Raw genomic sequence first — 21785 nt, forward strand, 5'->3', positions numbered from 1 at the left:
AATCAAAATTTAGAAGTAAAAATGGATGGTGTCACAATAGACATTGTATCAGAAATTAAGTTTTTAGGGGTCATAATAGACAATAAACTAAGTTGGAAAACACACATCAGACACATACAAACAAAGGTATCTAAAAGCATTTCAATAATTAATAAAACCAAAGTTCTTTTACATTATAATGCATTGTATTTATTATATTGTTCTCTCGTTCTGCCATATTTAACATATGGTGCAGAAGTCTGGGGAAATAATTACAAAAGTTCACTACAGCCCCTTTTTATCCTTCAAAAACGTGCAATAAGAACCATACACAGGGTAGGATATCGGGATCATACCAATATTTTATTCATGCAGTCCAATTTATTGAAACTGGATGATTTAATAACATTTTTCACTTCACAACTGTTATTTAAAGTCAACAAAAACATAGTGCCAGAAAACATACAAAGATTATTCACTCGGAAAGAGGGAAATTATAACTTGAGGGGCTGTGGTGAATTCAAAATCCCAAAGGTGAGAACCGCCAGGAGAAGTATGTGTGTGTCTGTGTGTGGAGTCAGACTTTGGAATAATTTGCAAAATGAAATCAAACAATGTCCAAATATCCATGTGTTCAAATTTAAATACAAAAAAGCATTACTGGCGAAATACAGAGATGAAGAAAATGGGATATGAGGGAGACTGGAAATACTGCACTTCAAACCATGGCTAACTTGTTGTTATTGTGCTATTATCACATCAGAACTGTTATAAATATTGTGTTTATTTTTATTGATATTATCACTGGTGCCGCAGTGACATTATGCGCATTATGACGTTGAGGGATGGGTATTGCGAAGATTAGTGTATAAAATATGTGATTATTGTAACTTATAATTATTGATATCTGACCTATGTAATAAGTATATCCATGAGATTTTGTTGTATTGTACACAAGAGGGAGCTATCTATAAAATGTATTTAATAGGGAAGATAAAGGGGTAGGAAAAATAAGCATCTGCTTCTGACTACCCCTTTTCGAACATTTTGTGGGACATTATTTCGTTGTTGACTCATTGTTTTTGTCCTGTTTTTATTTTTATGTTCGAAATAAAATTTTCATTCATTCATTCATTCATAAGTATTTACAAGCCCTTTCCCAAAAATTCTAGCACTTTTTATTCTTGAAAACACAAAATTAAAGATTCAAGCATTTTCAAGGATTTTAAGCACCCACACAAACCCTGTATTAGTATGAGTCATGCAACAAAACTAAAAAAATAAGTCGGAGTACTAATAGGTGCCAGTTTGTGTCAAGCATATGTTTTATAAAACTATTTGACTCACATTTAACATATTGCATGTTTTTTTTCATACCGATTATAGAAGAGTGAAAATAATAATCCAAGATACCGGTTGTTGTCTTTTTATTGTACATATTGTCCAGGACAATGCAAGTAGCAAACTAGCATTTCATAAAAATTGTTCACTTGGGCTAACGCATTTAACAAAATGCATGTTTATCCTTTACAAACAATTGAGTAAAATACATTATTTTAAAATAATTAATTTATTAAGATCAGGGTGGGCAAACCAATTGAGTGGCGGGCCAGGTTGGATGAAAACAATCTAGCAAAAGTCCCGGGACGAAAAAAAATAATATTTTTGGGGATATATCTGCCAATAACTCAGCAATACACGAGCCTAAAAAGCTACTGCAGGCTTGTCTAGTTTTTGTGATGTAGCCGCTGCCATTTCAAAAAGATGTACGTCTCTCTTTTTTTTCTCCATTATTTTCACAGTCTATTCAGGCAAAACTAAAAAAAATACCAAAAAATTGAGATAACGCTTTTTAGAATAGCAGTGGCTAAATCTTTTTTGTCTATAAGAAAAACATTTTATCAAATCGGTTTTGAAACCATCAGAAAGAAAGCAAAGTCATAGATTAGGTCCCTTTTTAAAGCACTAAATTTTACTATATGCATTGAAAAACTCAAAATACAATACAGCTAGCTCTGAAGTTTTTTTTTCCATTATATATGATAAATATAATAAGTACAAGATGGGGACAAGAGTACAACCAAAATCATCATCTAAACATTTTCATCAGTAATACTTTTTGTTTTTACCATTTAATAAACATTATCATTATACGTTTAACATTTTTTGTTTGGCATGCCGGATAACAGAGCCTGACAGGCTGAGCGTCGCCCATAATTTAGATGATTCCAAAAGGTTTTTTTTCATACAGGGTTATTTTTGTTCTGAAGGTCATTAGATTCCAATTATTAATTCTCAATAAGTGCTTAAAATAGATCCCTCAGTTGAAATTAAAACGTAAGTGTTGATCGAGTCGAATTGGCCACAACGTCGAATTGAAACTCACCCTCCTCACTTCTCTCTCGTAGCAGGAAAACCACGGCTCTGCCGTCTCCATCAGTAAAGAGAAGAGTGCGCTGAATAAAGAAAAAGTGTTTGTGTAAATAGGAGAAGTTCGGAAGGACCCTTTAAACTATGAACCCGACATCCAAAAAGAAAACATTCCCTCATATATTTTCTGTCAAGTCCCATACTCACTAAGCATCATGCTCAAGGTACAATGGATTCAGCAAACAATTCATCTCCTCACTGTGGGAAAAATAAGACAGAATTAGTCACAAATTAAAATTGAATGCAGCAGAGAGACTTTGCATTAAGACACACTTTTCAGATTGACCCTCCATTTACTGCTTCAAGACTAAAAATGTGTAAAAACGAAAATGGGAAATGTCCAGTTTGACAGGGAATAGAAAGTGACCTGGGGCTTGCCGTCTCACTGGCGTGTTGGAAGGCTTGATGGTCGCAATGAAGCACAAAGACGATGGGGGCCAGCAATTCGTGCATCCCCTACAGACAAACGGGATGAGAGAAAAAGGTGAGGAGGGTTTTAGGCAGGGCAGACGAAATAAGACATTTGTGGTCGGCCTTGCTCTAATAGTGATGCACGAGGTTCGTAATGCATAATGACAGCTTTCATCTAGATACTGTTAGCAGCTGCATGGCCATGTGTTACTTCCATTTTGCAAAAAAAAAGGAAGCTATGCGGTCCCATCCAGCCATGCAAACACAGTAAACTACAAGGGCCTTTTTGGTTACCGTATTTTTTGGATGAAAAATCGCCTCGAATTATAATTCACACCAGCCAAAATATGCAAAATGATTAAGGAATAAACATAAATAAGTCGCACTGGAGTTTAATTAACATTTTGGAGGGAATTTATTTGATAACATTCAACACCAAAACATACATGTCATCCTACGAGGCAATTTAAAATAAAAAATTGAAATGCTCCCCTAGAATGTCACTCGCGTAAACGTTACTAAAACAAGTAACTCATTTTTTGAAAATGAATTGGAAGGGTAAAACAGAGAATTTACACCCTTGTATTATATGAATCACTTTTGAGTAAGGTAAAAATATTGACTTTGGTGAAACGACGCCTTATCTTCTGAATGTTCGTCTCTCATTTTATCTGTTGATAAATTGGCGGTTCCTTTCGGTGTCGTAATTTTTATGGGAGAGCACACAACAGTATAATACATGTGATATTCTGAAGATTACCGTTACAAATCGCTGGTTAATTGCAATGAAAGCAATTCGTTTACGTGTCCATCGATTGGTAACAAAAGGTGGTGTCATTTTGCCAAAGTAAATCTTTTGAACTTGCTCCAAATATATTTTCATACAAGGTGTGAATGCTCTGTGCTTTACTGTTCTACATTTTCCCAACAATGAGATATGAAGAATTTTTTTTGCGCGAGGGACATATGCTATTGGGAGCATTTCATGCGGCAGGACATTTTTCGTCACAACACCGTCAATGTTGAAATTATCAACAAGGGCCTAGAGCGCCCTCTTGCAGTTTAGTGTTATCACATGTGAAATGGCATACCCGGATATAATGTGGTTAATAATTTCACACATAAATTTCACAGGAAAAAAAACTGACGTATAATCTTCAAAGTATGGTACTTTGGTTTGGATACAGTTTTCAGGAATGCATTGAAAATTGTTCACAGCCAAGTTGTTGAAAGTTATCCAATCTGCTGCACGCCAATCTTTGCAAAAAATGCAGTTGGCAACTCATAACATGAAAAACAGTTGTGATTGTAAAAATAAAGTGCATAAACAGATACCTGCTTATAAAGTAATTGCTCATTTTCTCTGGCATAGCAGAAGAGAATGTCGGTCAGCTTGGTCCGCACATCATCATCTTGGAAGTAACGAATCTCAGGAAACCTGGGCAAATTAAAAGATGTATATTCCAATAAATAAGTCAGATTCAAGTCAAATTTGGTTGAAATGTTCCATACGTTCTCAAAACGTCTTGTTTGATCATCCCCTTCAGCTCTTTATCTTGGAAGAACTTGTTCCACAGGCTCTGGATATAGAAACATTAAAAAAAGATGAACAACCATGACAAAGAACATGTAGAAATGGGACAAAATTGAATAAATCCAAAATGTAATGACATTTCAATCTTTGGCATGATTCCCTTTTACATTTAAAAGAGCTCAAACAACTAAAGAATAACATGAAAAAAATAGGAGGAAAATACTGACTAAAAGCCGTAATTAAATGAAGAAAATGCTAAATAGTTTGTTATCAAGGAACCTAAACAGTGTGGAAAGAATCTATTGCATTATATGATCTTTTATATACAAATGAACTGTTGTGCATTAATGATTAATAAAAGATTCAAATATGAAAATCAATAACGTGTTCAACTCACCCCCTCGTCCTGGGATAAAGGGTTATTGACCACCAAATCCTGTTGGCCTGCAGATTTGCGTGGATTGGTAATGTGCTGTATTAAAAAAATCAAATGAATAACTCAAAAACATCCTACTATTTCATTGACATTTATGTTATGTGAGGGAAAAAAATAAACATCAAAACCCACTTACAGAAAATGCATTGCATTATTCAAATACGGATCATATTTTTTTTAATTACAGCACAGAAGTTATTAGTTGAATAATTTACTGTTTAAATACTTAATCATGGATAATTATAAAATAATTTATGGACATATGCCATGGATCTTTTAAAATTTAATAAGGATCTGAAATAATTCAACACATAAGACATAAGAGAAGTTCTCCATTTTGAGACTTGTTGTTTGCCGTTAAACTTAATCTTTAATGTTAAAAATCCACCAATGAAATCCCTCACCGTTTCTTTAATCTTCTCATACTGGCCCCGGAGCTCCTTGGTCTTGTTAATCCACTGACTTTTGTCTTCTGGAAGCGCCTCCAGAAACAGCTATGGAGAGATAGCGCATGTATAGAATAACCAGATTTAATCTTTGGAAGAATAATGAAATGAAGAGGGTCCATCTTCTCACTTTCCAGCACACGCTCCGAAATCGGCTGCTCCTCAGTTTCCCGCTGATACCGGCCTGCCGGATCCTGGCCAGGTAATTGCTGTGGAGGAACAAGTCGTCCCATTCTTTCCTGTGCGGAGGGAGAAGGATGGCGGGATATTTATGAGGATTTCGTCTTATTATTCATCCTAAGTGGCAACTGCAGTTAAAAAAATGTGCTGGTGGGGTAGCCTGAAGTGAATGGTGTTTAAGTATTACCATTCTTCCAATAACTTTATAACATATTGCCAAATTTCAGGCTTCCAACTTATAGATACAAATATTTTCAAAGGATGAACAACATGTGAGACACAATTGTGAAAAGAAACCAAAAATTGTTTTATTTTGTTACTAAAGAATTTATAAGAAGCATTGCAAAATTTTGGCCCCATTTTGAGTGAATACTTTGTACATCCTCCTTTTGCTGCGATCACAGCCACAAATCTTTTGGGCTATGTCTACAAATTTTAAACATCTTACTTTCTTTCAGTAATGTATATAAACAGTGCAAATGCTCACCTGTATGAGGGGAAGGTCGACTGTGAGCGAGTGCTGCTTTCAGGGGAGCCTCCTTTTGAGACAAACACACCCAAAAGAGGGTAGCCAAGGGTCGTAAAAATAAAAATCCATCATTCATTTTTAACAGCACATCGAAAAGGGGAAAGAAACCATACATATAAAGCTGAATTTCTGCTGCTTAGACAGTGTAACCTAAATATGCTTGAGGCCTTTGAAAGAGTCTGTAGCAGATGAAGTGATGATTCAGAGCATTGCTCAAATTTGTCTTTATCGCCGGTGATATGTCTTAATTTGGCCCGCGGGTTAACATGCGCTCAGGTTGGGAAGCTGTTTATCAACGTTAATTATGGGAGTGGATCATTCCACAGGGACACCCGGTATGAATATTTATAAGTGCTCCAATATGTCAGTCCTTATATTTAGTGGCAAACACTAGAGCTGCACGATTTCGGAAAAAAAACTATTGAGATTTTTCTGACCAGTTTGAAAATTCCAATGCAATTTTTATTTTAAAAGAACAGCCCATTTTCTGTGCTTTTTTAGTGGAACTCAATCATAGTGAGCAGTGTTTCACATAGAATTTTGTGAGATCCCAGTGATTGGAGAGTGTAGGGCAGGGGTCTCTAACATGCAGCCCAAGAGCCAATTGAGGCCTGCAGGGTGATCGTGTGACGTCCCCACCTTAATATGAAATTTTACATGACATTAGCCAATTGTTTGCCTTCTTGCTAAGGGTAACGAAAAACCTCATAAAAAGTCTGAAAAAGAATATGAGAGGAAGAATTTGGCGTGTTGGTCACTTGAAGTCTCCATAGTTTGTATTCTTCCTTGGACTACACAATACAGCAACATCTAGTGGTCAAATGATACAAATTGTCCCTTTAAGTAAAAGCCATGCAAATGACAGATTTATTGATATTTTTCAGGGTGGCACGGCGGGTGAGTGGTTAGCGCAATTGGGCACAGTTCTGAGGTCATGGGATCAAATCCAGCTACCAGCATTACTGAGCGGAGTTTGCATGTCCTCCCCGTGATTGAGTGGGTTTTCTCCCACATTCCAAAAACATGAATGTCAGGTTAATTGGCCGAAGAATGGTCCCTAGGTGTGAATGAGCGAGTGAACTGTCTGTCTCTGTGTGCCCTGCGACTGGCAACCAGTCCAGGGTGTCTTCTGCCCACTGCCCAAAGACAGCTGGGATGGGCTCTAGCACCTCCGCGACCCTACTGAGGATAAGCGGTGCAGATAATGGATGGATTATATTTTCAAATTTATTTATTGTTACAACCTAATTCTTAATGATTTTATATATCTTATTTTGTGTAGCAAATTAGAAAATATATACAGTGGAACCTCGCTAGTTCGCGGTTCCACTTTTGCGGGTACAGAGCTTCGCGGGTCTAAAAAATATACCTTAACTTCTCAATAAAAGCATTTGACTTGAGCAAGCGCGAGTTTATGTCAACTGAGGACACGGTGTGGACACTCTTATTGTGAAGGGGAGGGGGAGGCCCTGACACAATGCATAGTCATAGTGAGTTACCGCTTCGGTCACACCCCCCCCCCCCCTCAACTCCTCCCACCTGACCCCATTCTTATGTGGCGCTGTTTATCATGGGGGAACTCGGCGACGCGACGTAAGTGTATTCTCTTCTGTCACATTTCATCTCAAGTTTGACTTTATCGCTCTTTTCACTTTCATTAAAATGAACACACACCATTTTTTAACTTTCCCAAAACGCTTCACAAACACTCATCAAATATCACATTTTCACTGTTTTTATTTTCAATATGTAACCGGTAGTGTTAACAAGCGAAATAAGCTGCGATGGCTGCATGTGGTTGAGAGCGGTTAATACAATCATACTGAATGGTTCGTAGTGGTTTTGCCGCAGTCCTATTCCGTGTAAATTGATTATGTAAGACATTGCTACACTTGTGGGTCATGTTTTGGTACATTCAGTTCCAGTGTGAAGAGTTCTGGATGAGTAACCCAATAACTCCTTGCCATCATGCCAGCGTTTAATGGCGGCGGGTATACTGTATACCTGTATACGTTTTCTTAAGAGAATTTTTGAAGGGGCGCCGCTACTTCACGGATTTTCAGTTTTCGCGAGTGGTCTCAGTCCCCATTAACCGCGATAACCGAGGGATTACTGTATTTGAGAACCATTTTTTTAAAACAGTTTTCTTGTGCCCAGTTTCACCCGGAACTTAGGTCAAGGGCAGCGCGAGGAAGTAAATGGAGGGAACTATTTCAAGGCAGTGGAGTATTTTTGAAGCTGCGTTGTTACCATTTGTTTAACACAGCGTTTTTCATAATATTTAAGCATTCCCTGTTCTTTATTAAGGGGAAAAAAATGCTATAATTTTGGTGGGTGCTTGGGTCGAATTTAGGGGTACTTGAACACGCCCCAAAACAGGCTGGTTACTACACCCGTCGGCGAAAGTTCAATGTAGCGCCATAGATATTGCATCCATCAACAACTGGTCAGGTCTACTATTGGTTTGCATCACAATATCACAAGGATGCCCATTACACTGTTGACCAAACTCCACCCCACAATGCTTCCCTCCTTTCCCCTTTTAAGCTTAGAATCACAGGGAACAAACTTTTTTGTAGCACTGGGTCTCAAGTCTTGCAGTGATACTAAACAGAGAAGCACGAAGATGATAACAATGGAAACAGAGCTTAAGATAATGAAAAAATATACGGAACTCTCGCCAAGGAATATGGGCAGAACAAGGTAACAATCATGAGAATTGTTTAAAAAAGGTGGCGAAAAAGTCTCCTTGGGGCATGATAATTCTTGGAGCGGAAGTTTTAAAAACCGTTGTAATTGTAGTTTGCCGTCTACCTCACCCTCTGCATCCACCGACTACTCCACTGTAGCAGCTCAAATCAAGTCACACAAAGGCATATACATTTTATTTTTCTATTGCATTTGTATTTATTTATAACTTTATTGACATATAAGCATCTTACGGCAACTCTCCAAAAAAATAATGTGTTTAAAACTTAACACAAAGCTAGAAACAGAGTAAGTTCATTTTGTTTATTTGAGCTTCAATTAGAAAAATATAGCGAAATAATAGGTTTTCCACATTCATCCCGGTTCCACAATCTGGACGACATCAGTATTCTCACACAACAGCTTACAGGACGTTTGCAAGTCCATTCCATCTACATCCATGTTGAAAGATTAACAAGGTAATACCGTAAGTTTCTATAAGTGTTTGTATGATGAATAAGCTATATCTTGTAATAGTTTAGACAGATGTTAAGTTTATGTACTTTATTTTGGTGACCTTATTGGCACATAGTCTTAATGCATTGTAGTGTCCTTTTGTAGTTTTCACCCTCCGGAGAAGGAAATAAAGGCTTAATAACACGTACCCTGTTGTCACAGTCCTTCATTGGTGGTTTAGCTCGGTGTCTAGTCGATAACAATACAGTACTACTTACCAAGATTATTTAGTTATTAATGTTGCCCATTTGCATACAATTTTAATGTTTTTTACTTGGGTAGTGGTAAACCTACTGCTGCGGTTCCTGTTGATATTGCTGAGTGGGTCGATGCCGGTTTCCTGCTGCTCATCTGGCTGGAGTGGGTGGCGAGTCTCGAAGTTGGGGTGCTGCATGGCCCGATCTGTTATCAAATCATCATCAGTTTTAGAATTTATCAGTAATTATAAATTAAATCCATAGGCAACTATAAAGCATTTATTACATATCAAGATGGCAAAAAGGGAAGGTTACTGCTAGATTCTAAGATAGACATTTCCTGTCGTTCCTTAGATCCCGACCATTGCTAATAAAGTTCGCTCAATTTCTTTACTAATTTTACTCATAAGGAAGACAAGGAGGGAATTATCCTACTTTAAATTCGTGCTGTTTGAGATGAGACTATTCTAGGTGTAAAAAAACAAAACGATTTTCATTAGAAAATGACAAAATGTATCAAAGTAGATATTGTTTCAGTTGTTTTCTCATTTGAGAGTAATTCATTCAATACCATAACATATACATACATTTTCAGAATGTCTACGAGTGCCAAAAAATAAAAACACTTAATTTTTTTTTTTTGCGGGGAGAGAGGTTTCTTTTGAAAAACTATTAGAAAAGGTTATGGCTAAGCTAATTGGTAGGTATCAAGCTCTTGACAATGATTTCAGTATGCTAAATCCCCATTCGATGGCAGGATTTTATTTGATCAGATCATATGTCCACACATCAAGGAAGCCCTCACTTCCTAGTGTTGCTTCCTGTATCCAGCGATTGAGTGTGTGTAGGCAGCCCTACGTCACGGGTAATTGTAGCGATGTAGAGTGGTTAGAGAAGCGATAATCAAAGACTAAAAAGAGGACAGTCCCATCGGCAATGTCTGCTAATAGGGATCACATGCATGTCCGCAGGAATGCAATCACCAAGGTGAACAAAATAGTTTGATCACGTCACCGAAAATATCGGGCAAAGTTCATGCATTGTTCATGCGCGAGTTCTTGCAATAAAATGTTATTTTGCAAGCAAATGCCCTTGTTTTTAATGGAAAATATTTAGATATTTGAGGGATCACAGGGTTAATGAAAAAAAAAAAGCATTGATGCAAAAGTTCAGCTTGAAATTCATCCTTTAACTAAATCAGTTTTTGGGGAAATTACTATTTTTTAAAAACTTAGCAATGTTCAACTGTTGTTTATTAAACAGTGAAGCAACCTTTTTTCTCATGAAAGATGAGGGTTAAAGCTTTCTCGTGTTAAGTCCTATGTAGCTACAGAACTAGGTTTTCTGTAGGCCTTCAAAAAAAAAACCGGCAAAATGGTTCCCGTTTGACAAGCCGTCTGTCATTGAATGCGTTCATTTTGTTCATTTTTGTTATCGACCATGCCATTAGATGACAGCGATAAAGAAAGTGAAATGTGATTGAAAAAGACAAAACCTGCATGCAGAAGAGCGGGTGAAATAAAACAAAACCAATTTTCGTCTTAGTAGCTCAGAGAACTTTCTCAGAGAACAAAAGCAATCTAGGTTAACCAATCCCGCCTCCCGTCTTTATCCGGCTCGGGATTATCGCCCGTTTATGAAAATGGTTAGCCTAATACAGCGGCCAATAGAATAGCACGCCTCCGCTGAGCCTAATGTTCTCTTTCCATTTATTAATTGTGGAAATAAGACAACAAAGGAATCTGTTAAACCTATTAACCATGTGAATGGAGCGGAGCCTCATAAATCAACTACACGCGTCAAATTGTCCAAATAGGAATAATTGTATGAATAATGTATGTGCCTGGGTTCTTACTTTGGGCAAATCTTAAAACAGTAATCGGAATTCTAAAAACAATCCGTTTGCGAATGTGGGAAATACTTGGATGGGCACTAGCATGAGCTCATTTCAATAAAAATGTTGTTCATCTATTACAGGCAATGTTGTCCAAACAAGAAACAGAAAACAATATAAAAACAAAAACAAAAACACAGGAAATGCAGATTGACAAAGTATAAAAACAATGGCAAGTGGGTGCAAACAAATAACAAAATATCCAGACCAAACAATCATAATCAAGGGTCAGAATAAATAGGAACAGGTGTGTGAAGATTGGACACAGCTGTACCCAATTCCAAACCCGGTTGGCGTCCGATTTAACAATTCCCACGTGTCATTACAAAAACCTCAAAATATAGGACTTATACTCCAGTGCGACTTGTATAGTACAATTTATACTTCGGAACAGTGTTTCCTCTAAGCTGCGCGCGTGCGCAATTGCTCACTGCTCGCACATTCTCAGCGCACAAGAAAATCTAGCCAGCGCACAAAAATGAGGGCTCAAAATCACTAATTAAGAAGCGACTTAAGTCAAAGTTACAGTGCATGAAGGTAAAAATACACGGATTCCCCTGACGTTGTGTCCTAAATGCAGTATTTTGAAGTCGAGTCGAAGTAGAACGAAGTTGAGTAAAGTTAGTAGAGAACCGGCTTCTTCGGCTTGGCTCACTAAAAGGAACCGGCCCTTTTGGGTCCTAAACGGCTCTTCAGGTTGTTTTTGCTTCTTTAATCCCAACATGACCAAAAATTATGTAAAATTATGCACAACATGACTTAAAGGAAGAAAAAACATACCAAAATGAAAAAGTAGTGAAAAGCTGAGAAAAAAAGAAGGACAAATTTTGAAAAAAAGCCAGAAAAAAAGAAAAAGAAATTTAGGAAAAAAGTAACAAAAAAGTAGAAAAAAAACACGGAAAAAAGAAGAAAAAGTTTGTGTTGCATTCAAATAATTTCCAATTATCAGGTGAATCTTGTTGCCAACATTGTACTTCCACTAAAAAATGTGATTAAGTACAGTTCTGTATCTTACAACCCACTAAATAAGCCCCCAAAAATGTTAATATTATGCGACAAAATATCTCATCTCATCTCATTAGCTGTACCGCTTATCCTTATTAGGGACGCGGGGGGCAGGAGCCCATCCCAGCCATCTCCGGGCAGTGGGCAGGGGACACCCTGAACTGGTTGCCAGCCAATCGCAGGGTACACAGGGACAGACAACTCACTCGCTCAGTCACACCTAGGGACAATTTGGACCGGCCAATTCACCTGAAATGCATGTCTTTGGAATGTGGGAGGAAACCAGAGTGCCCGGAGGAAACCCACGCAAGCACAGGGAGAACATACAAACTCCGCACAGTAAGGCTGGTAGCTGGATTTGAACCCACGCAGGAGGTTCCCACGACCTCAGAACTGCGCCGCCGTGCAGCCTGCGACAAAATATATCAGGCAATAAAAAGAAATGGATACCTTGTGAAAGAATTGTAAGAAGAAACGACGTTTGTAGGCCGTACAACCTTTGCAATAGTACATGAGTCAATTCATTCAAAAGAGAAAAATAATTTTGCATTGCCGGAAACTCAGCAAAATGTAACTTGATGTCAAGTTTTGGACATGTTTGATAATTATCTTGCCACACTTGGGATTATGGTTGCTCACTGTTGTTTCAAGCGTTGCTCACCGACTTTGTGTGAACACTCAGACCCGTGGAAAATTACAGGGAACATTGCTTCGGAATGATTTATAAACCTATTTAACGATTCCGTCTTTTCGTTACAAAAACCTCAAAATGTGATTGCTGGTATTTGCTTTCTATTCATGAATTCTTAGCATTATATATTTTTTTACCCTGAAATGATTTATAGGCTAAGAATGTTGATAAGAGCGTACAATATTATAGGGGCCTTTAGAATTTTAAATAGCATTTGGAGAAAAGCTAGGATATTTTAGTTTGGTACAAAGACCCAATAAACCTCCTATCTTAACGCCCCAGCCCAGCCCTATGTTCCTGCTCGGAGCCTTTGCTCGGAAAAACGCTGGTCTACTAGTGATCCCAAGAGCCAAGAAGAAATCCGCAGGTTCAAGAGCATTCTCCATTTGGGCCCTGCTGCTGTCGAATGCTTTTCCCTCTGAGATTGGAACTGCAAATTCAGTGGAAGTGTTTAAATCTCGGCTTAAAATACACTTAACTAATAACTTATGAATAATGTTGACCGGACAGGACACTGTTATGACCTATATTCCATGTTGATGATGTCTGTGTATTGCCTGTACAGCCCTTTGAGACTTGTTCTGATTAAGAGCCAAACAAATAAACAGGACTTGACTAATAGTTTTCAACATTGCACCCCCCCCCCCCCCCCAAGCTCCTGGGTTTTAGGCAATTTACTTGTCCAAAACCATGCTTATATTTATCATTTAAGTAACATTTTTAGAAGATTAAAATAATTTGCCCACATAACTGATTTTTTTGTAAATACTGCAAGATAAATTCAAATGCAGTTCAGTCCCTGCAGCTTGAGCTTCAATGCGGCCAATTTTTCTAACGGCCGCCAGGGTGCGCCAGAGCAATAAAGGAAAGAGTGAGACAGTCGGATTTTGAATTTGTTTGCTACGCAAGAGAAAAAGTGAAAAAGTCGGAATGCCTTTGGGGTTCAAAAACAGCGGAAATCCGCGGATCCGCGGAAAATTCTGATCCCTGCATATATAAATTCCGCAGTATTGACAAAAAAAAAAAAACAATCAAAAAGATATTCTCAAACGCAAATGTCCCAACGGGCCAACAAAACCCAAAGCATCGTTCCACCTTTCCAAAAATAAGAAACTCATGTTGAAATTGTGTTCTGCTGAGATGACTAGATTTTTTTTTTCTAATATTTTGTACTTGACAGAACATGCTTCAAGCAGCTGGATAAAAGGATTCAAAGAGCAAATCATCTTTTAGGTCACATTTTCCTGAGGCATTGATTACATAACACATATTAGCTTGCTTGAAATATAAAGTGAGAGACTTTTAAATAACAAATATTTCTTGAACATTTGATCTTAAGATATACTGTATAGATACAATAAAAAATTCAGGCAATTAATTTAGACACTTTTTAGGTTTCTTTTATACAAATAAAGCCAACCATGAGAGTTATCTTTAACATTCCAGTACAGATTTTGATCATCCCCATAAATACAGGGTTCATACTCCTATGTTCATAAACTTTACCACGAGGAAAGAGCTACCTTCATTTTTTGCATGTCCCACAATTAAAACAATCATTGCACTTATACACATTTCATAGTGCCCTGTTTAGGTGTAGCATGCACCTGTCCAGTAGGGGGCGACGGCGCTTCATAGGACAATGGCATACAAACTAAGGCCAGCAGCTTAATCACGAGGGAAAAAGAAATGTAAGACAAGCGACCAGAAAGCAGTGTGGCCATCATTTCAAATCTGACTAGTTGAGAAACATGGCAGCAATTTCAAGGACTTTACCCTAAAGTCAAGCATTTTCACTCCTTAAAAACATTACAGTTCAAGAGTTTTGAGGATTTTAAGCATTTGTACGAACCCTGTACATCACGGAAGATTTTTTTTTGACCGTTTGATCTTCAGATACATAAACACAATGAACAATGCAGATAATCCTTTTGGACAACACATTTCTTTAGCCTTTTTTTAGACGAATAACGCAGACCGCAAGATTTTTTTTTGGCATCCCTGTTCTGATTTCGATCGTTCTCATAAATACCTCCAGATCTCACACTAACCTTGTGTTTCCGCTTGATTACAGGCGTGGCATCGCAATCTTTGGCAACATGAGAACGTTTGGAAACTCCTGATCAGCTGACAGTTCAGGGATTTTTTTCCCTCCTACCTCGGTACTTTTGCAAATTCAAAAGCGCTGCTTCTTCCAACCACTGTTTTATACCACCAGGGCAAAAAGGACACAATATTCACAGTTGATTACATGATACTGCACAAGGAGAAGCTTGTTCCCAAAAGGTTTTTTTCTCGGAGTACCTCTAAGGCATGGGACTATGTTACCATGTAAACAAAGCCATATCAATCGGTTTCTAGAAAGAGGTGTTTACAATTAAGAAAGGCTCTAAGGGTTAGCTGCAGAAGAACCGCCCCAAAGAATACTTATGATAAACTTTGAAATATACCACGGAGGGCTCCAACAACGAATCGATAAAATCAATTATTAAAAGCGTTGGCAACTAATTACCTCGTCGATTCGTCGTGTAGTGCAAGTTACGGGCCACTAGGCACATTAAATTAATGCCAATAAGTGCATTGGATCTCGTGAAGTTGCAGAGTTGTAGTACCACTTTGGTCTGGCAGAGGGCGGCTTGTGTGTGTTTTTATAAAAGTATCTTACTTTAAATAAAATACTTTTTTATTGAACATTGCAGACAAAATTGGTACGAGACAGTCCAACATTACAAGGTTAATTGTTTTTAAGGGAACCGAAGGTGCTGCAGGAATACAGAGCAAAGAAATATGAAACTAAATTAATAAAATATTAAAGTAAAAAGAAAAATAATAATGTTGACATATGTTTCTCGACACATGGGGCAGAGTTTTGAGCATATTATATATCATTTGCACATTGGAAATGTTGATCATATTCAAAGATTTAATCCAAAAAACAAATTGGTTGACAACAGTTTGAAAAGTGGGTTTACATTTTTTGGCAGATAAATATTTTGCTACACATAAAATGTAATTTATTGTGCTTTATTTGTTCTTGTTTCGTATAATAAGTCTAAAGTATAATGATCTTTGGTGGTAGGAAGAGTATCTTACACATTTGCAGATGTATAGCATACGTTTGTGTGTATTTTTGTTTATTGTTATTTGACAAACACTTGGATTTTTACAGTTTTATAATACAGAATATTCAGTTGTTTTGTGCACTATTTATCAGTCCAAAACTTCAATATTTGAATACAGGATAAATTAAAAATGTTTTTTTTTAAATCCGAATCCTCGATTAATCGAAGGAACAAATGACCGATTTATCATTTGTTAAAATGATCGTTGCAGCCCTAGAAACATGTCTTTTTCTCGATGTGAATTCAAGCAGGCGCCAATAAGAGGTAAATGGCGGCGAGCCCAGCTAAACAAACTCACATGCCTCCGCTTCGATACGTAGCCAAGACCCCATGCCGGCAGGAGCTCTCGCCTGGTCACATGCCCCGAAAGCAGCCTGGATCAAGTGGAGAACTTTAAGCCGGGAAAATATAACAAACTCTCTTGTTATCCACTGATTGGTGACTGGAGGAGTGGAGACTCCCACGATTGATCAATTATACAGAAATGGAACGATAAAAAAACAGTAATTCAGTGTTAGATATGACCTTTTTCCATTTGCGCTAACAATATATTTATTTATGCTAAGTACTCCAAACTTGTCAGGTAGAAAAACACACGTTTCAAGCGGTTCCACAAGCACTTGTTCCGATTTCAGCTCACACACAATAGATTCAGTTTTACGAGAAGCTCCAACAACACAGGAGAACAATGGCCTGCTATTGTCTCCCACAACAATAGCTAAAGTAGGGCCATCAATACCATGGGTGTAAAACTCGAGGACTGAGGATCAGATGGGGCATGTTGCAACACATTGTGTAGCTCAATAAAAGGTTTTTCTTGTTCATGCAGAAAATACTGATTTTGTTTTTTAACCATCACGTTGAAATAAACCATAGCATTTTCTCTCTAAATCCAAATAAGACGCAATGGTAAAATTACAAATACACCCAAAAATGTCAGGGAATTAATTACTGCCACATAATCAAAACACAATCAAAGAACATTTAACTCATTCAGTGCCTTAACAGATAAATCTATTTTCAGAAGCTTTTTCCTCCAGTGCTAAAACGTAAATATGTTTTTTTCCATTTTATGGAAAAAAAAATTGTAAAGGCTTTGACGCTGCTGACCAGTAAGTATCAAGCCTCTGGGATCGATTTTAGTATGATAAATGACCACGAAATGGCAAATACGATTTTGATCAGATCTTAGTCCACACATTGAGGAAGCCCAAGCTTCTAGTGATGCTTTATTTTCCGGCAAACGAGTGAGTAGGCGGCCCCAAAATGCGAGCAGGCTGGCACCAACTCTTCCAATGTGAGAAAAACTTCTGGCATTGATAGATTAAAAATTAAAAAATATATATATATTTTTCCTTTCAATCTAACTAAGACTGTGAAATTGTAAACACCCCCAAAAAGCATTAGGGCATTAAGTACTTGAAATCTTTTCAAAAAGTGATAAGAAGAAAATGTTAGGACATTTGAGTGTCATTCAATTATCGATGCGTATTCACATCTGCTTGAGTTTAATTGTGCTTTTTACATTATTTAAATTTAGAATATGTTATAGGTGTTCAGAAATTACTTTTATGGAACGGCTCGTACATTCTTACGTGCACGTGGAGGCTTGCAACGTGATATTACAATGTTGATTTTTTTTTTTTTTTTTTTTAAACTTTTGTCACCTTGGCCATAACCAATCAGCAGAGGTTTCATTGACTGGCCACTGAATGACGACTATGCTATGCTAATGCCACTATGCTACACAACTATATTTTTTTTTATTCAACTATGTATTTATGTATGCATTCACTTATGCATTTATGTGGTATTGGATTTATTATTTTATGGATTTATTTATTCGTGCATTTTTATGGTTTATGGATTTCTTGAATTATTTGCATATGTATTTATTTATGTGGTTATAGATTGATTTATTTATGTATGTATTTATTCATACATCTATGTCTTCATTTATTTATGCGTTTCTGCTTGCCTGGCAAGTTGCAGCACTGGAGACCAAATCTTTGCTTGATGGTGCCAGGTTTCATTTTTCTTTAGCGTTTTAAAAAGACCGTTGTCTCCATCAAATGATAATGTACACCATGTTTCTCTGTAATTTGCTAAAGAGGATTTATAGTAGCATTAGCAACATACGGGGTACGATCTTAGAAAAAAAAGCTACATGCGATTTTTCAGACCTCAATTGCACTTTTGATTTAAAAAAATGAATTTTCTTTGCTATTCTTTTTGTGTGTATTGAATCATAACGACATGTCCGAACCTTAAAAAAACAGCGGCCTCTTCTGGGCTTTTTTAAAGTGTGTGGCATACTGTGCTAACTTTGCCTAGCCTTTATTGGCTCGCACCTTCAAAACCCGAAGTGTAAAAATTCTGGTTAGCCAAACACTCCATCGCTCAAAAACAAGGAACTGTAAATCCTTGAAAAACAAGTGCAGTGTCTTGTGATTACATAATTGCACTATGTCACATCAATTAGATTCCGGTTAATAGTGCAGCCTTAGTTAGCCTCCAGGCATTTGGTCCCATGCACCTGTCCTCATGGGCACAATGCGTATGGAGGCGATGACGCTTCACATGACCACACCAAACTAAGGCCAGGTGCCGGTAATCACGAGGGAAGAAGCATAGACCCTGTCCACCTTCAAGTCACGACTCAAAACTCACCTCTTCAGACTTGCCTATTCTTGACCATATGCCTTACACACCGCCCCTTTTTACTATAATGTCTTTTATTGGCTATTTAGTACTTGCTTGTTTTACTCTTCATTTATTGTTGTGTCCTACTCATATGTATAGCGACCTTGGGTGTCCTGAGAGGCGCTTTGAAATATAATGTATTATTGTTATTACATACCTGTCAACCTCCACAGCTCCATGTCCTTACAAACTGTCGTATTTTCCCTTGCAAAATACAAAATAATCTTACACCATATGTATTTTTCCAATGTGTTTATGTAGTGTAACATGTTATATTGTACATGTGTTTCGTTATATCATATATATTGTTAATTAACATTTTGTTGTGAGATACTGAGTTGATCGACATGAATAAGGTTTATTATACAAAAAAGTACAAAAATGAAGTAGCTTGGACGTTCACTGTAGAAGGAAAAAATACAAGCAAATATAATGAAGTAGAATAACACATTTTCTTATTCAAATTATGAATTTATTTTCTGCATTAAATTATTGTTGGTAATCTACTGATTAAAGGGATAACCACAAACCTGTCTTTTTTCATTTTCTCCTTTTAAACTTCCTTTTTATTCTTAACTTCTTTATACAACATAATAATTCGTAATATAATGCGTCAAAGCAAGTGAGCCATCTCTCTTTAATGAGGTGACCCGAAAAAGCTGGTTCTCTAAAAAGAGACGGACTTCCTTTCACTACACAACTACCACATGAAATCCGATGTTTAAGACCACATGTATTTCAAATTTACTCAACCCCGCCTGTTGTTTTCAGATCAAAATGACTTACGGCGTTTTAATTCAGGTTCGGCCATTGCGACTTGATGATTGTATCCAAAGAAAATTCAAAACTATGTTGTAATGTAGGCCTACTGCTCTGCTTTCGCTTTAATCACGTGTGATCGGAATGATGCATGATGGGAAATCCCCAGGCGGCAGACGCATGCGCACAGTAGCATCAAACCGCTCGCTTCGTTTGCAACAACAAAAAAAAACATACCGAGATAGAGGCTACTGCGGTGAACTCGTTTGACTTGATTGATTTGCCATTTCGTGATAGTCGGTGCATACCGGACAGTACACACAATTGACAAATTTGCATTTTTCCGTACAGAGTTTCTTGTACGTCGTACATGTCTTAAATTGCATAATAAACGTACTTTGTACGGCAAAAAACATACGGGTTGACAGGTGTATTATTATTATTATTTTTTATTATTATTAAACGAAGCCACCCGAACTGACGGGTCGGCAATGTTTTTAGCAGACTTGAGTTATTTTCTTAATTTAAAGTGTCTATTGAGTCAGACTTCCCAAAAACATGGCAACAATTCCAAGCATTTACAAGACTTTCACTAGGGTGGTCCTTAATGGGGGTCGAATTTTTTTTTTTTGAAATATTGGGCTCTGACCCCCCGCATATGTTCTTATATCGATAAAAACACACTGTGTGCAATTTTGAACAATTTGGATAATATTTAGAGGTAGCTCAACGACTTTGAAATTTCCCAAAATGGTAAAATTTTGGCAATTTTCGAGAAAAAACGGAAATCTTAACCCTATGTGTACGGCGTTTTAGAACATCCAATTTCAGTCCATTGCTTATAATTGTAACACAAGAAAAGTTACAAGTAACTTTGTACACTAGGTCTGATATAATGTGCGAAAAATCCTTATTTTTCATACCAAAATTTCAGAGGCCTTGAGCGACCTCTAAATATCCTTTGATTTTGATGAAACTTTGCCTAATTACGTTTTGTATATATTGGAACATATTCAAGGGGTCAGAGCATGAAATTTTAAAAGTCGAAAAATAAGGACCACCCTAACTTTCACCCAAGCTTAAAGCACTTTACTGACTTTGAAAAGACAATATTTAATTCTCGACAAACTACGATTTAATTAATTTCAAGCACCCGTGTGAAGCCTGTACCTGCAGCACTTTAGTGACCACGTTCTAATTTAACACCTGGCTGGCAGTCCATTACTGGCCTATAATTTAGCATTATGTTACAAATCGCTTCGGAAATGAACTTACAAATAACAGCCTTTTAAGCAGTGAAACAAATGCGTAATTTCTATAATGGGACGTGACGTTACTATTTATATATTAATGTTTTACTTGTGTACGTGAGAAAGTTAATGACTTAAAAGCAGCCGGGAAAAAAAACAGCCGGCACGTTACACAGTAAAAAACGGTACAAATGTTATCTAAAAAGGAGTGACGAATAAACCAAAAAGTATGTCATTACGTTTTGAAGAGTGCTCAAAATACTATTCAAGTAGTGATGTGTTAGCTGTGCTATTAGCATAGGCTGCATTGACTTCCGCCACACGCAGCTAAAGCTAACCCGCTCACAGGCGCAAAGCTAGCGTTCAAACGGCAACAACAAATGGCCCCCCTCGCGGCAAATACTTACTCGGTTTTAGCAGCAGAAGCTTCGTCCGTGCACGACCATGTCTTTCACCGTGTTTTGCTTCAGTGTCTCGCCCAATTTGGACTCTTTAAGACGGGAAAGAGCTTTGTAAACAGTCCCGGGGAAGAAGTCAGGATGGACTGGAGAGCAGCTGACACGTCACGTGACTAAGTCGCCGAAATAAAAGGCCGCAGGTAACCGTTAAATTACGGTCCGCGGGCCACATGCGGACCGTCAAGCTTTTCCATCCGCCCCCCCAAACACAACTCGTCAAAATATCACGCCGATAGTAAATCAAGTGCTACTAATAAAACAAATTCGGGGGCGCCAACTTTGTTAGGTCAAGTCAAGTCATGTTTATTTGTATAAACCTTAATCACAAGGAGTCTCAAAGGGCTGCACAGACCACAGATTATTGCAAACTACAGACTATGATTGCACAATCCCCTGATCGAAAACCTACATGAGGGCAAGGAAAAACTCAAAAACCTCAACATGAGGAAAATGAAGAAACCCTGAGAAGGGACCGCACATGAGGTAATCCTCCTTCCTTGTCCCTACTGTTCCTTTGTGTGTTTACAGCAGAAATACCACACAATGACTACAAGACC

At 37.5% G+C, this 21785-nt stretch overlaps 1 protein-coding gene across 1 annotated transcript in view; it reads right to left on the reverse strand.

Annotated features, from left to right (window-relative positions):
• Positions 1–21324, reverse strand: part of tbc1d5 (TBC1 domain family, member 5) — a 37029-nt gene extending 15705 nt beyond the window's left edge. Inside the window, exons 1-11 of the mRNA XM_088329527.1 lie at positions 21178–21324; positions 9444–9551; positions 5904–5955; positions 5367–5475; positions 5195–5284; positions 4752–4826; positions 4333–4400; positions 4156–4258; positions 2777–2865; positions 2557–2607; positions 2366–2435 (exon numbers count right to left, since the gene is read on the reverse strand). Coding sequence (XP_088185653.1) covers positions 2366–2435; positions 2557–2607; positions 2777–2865; positions 4156–4258; positions 4333–4400; positions 4752–4826; positions 5195–5284; positions 5367–5475; positions 5904–5955; positions 9444–9543 — 807 coding nt within the window. The 5' untranslated portion in view covers positions 9544–9551; positions 21178–21324. The remainder of the gene's footprint in view (positions 1–2365; positions 2436–2556; positions 2608–2776; positions 2866–4155; positions 4259–4332; positions 4401–4751; positions 4827–5194; positions 5285–5366; positions 5476–5903; positions 5956–9443; positions 9552–21177) is intronic.
• Between the last annotated feature and the right edge of the window lie 461 nt (positions 21325–21785).

This window comes from Urocampus carinirostris, chromosome 2, assembly GCF_059441175.1.
Source record: "Urocampus carinirostris isolate Australia breed hairy pipefish chromosome 2, RoL_Ucar_1.0, whole genome shotgun sequence".
Lineage (NCBI taxonomy): Eukaryota > Metazoa > Chordata > Actinopteri > Syngnathiformes > Syngnathidae > Urocampus > Urocampus carinirostris.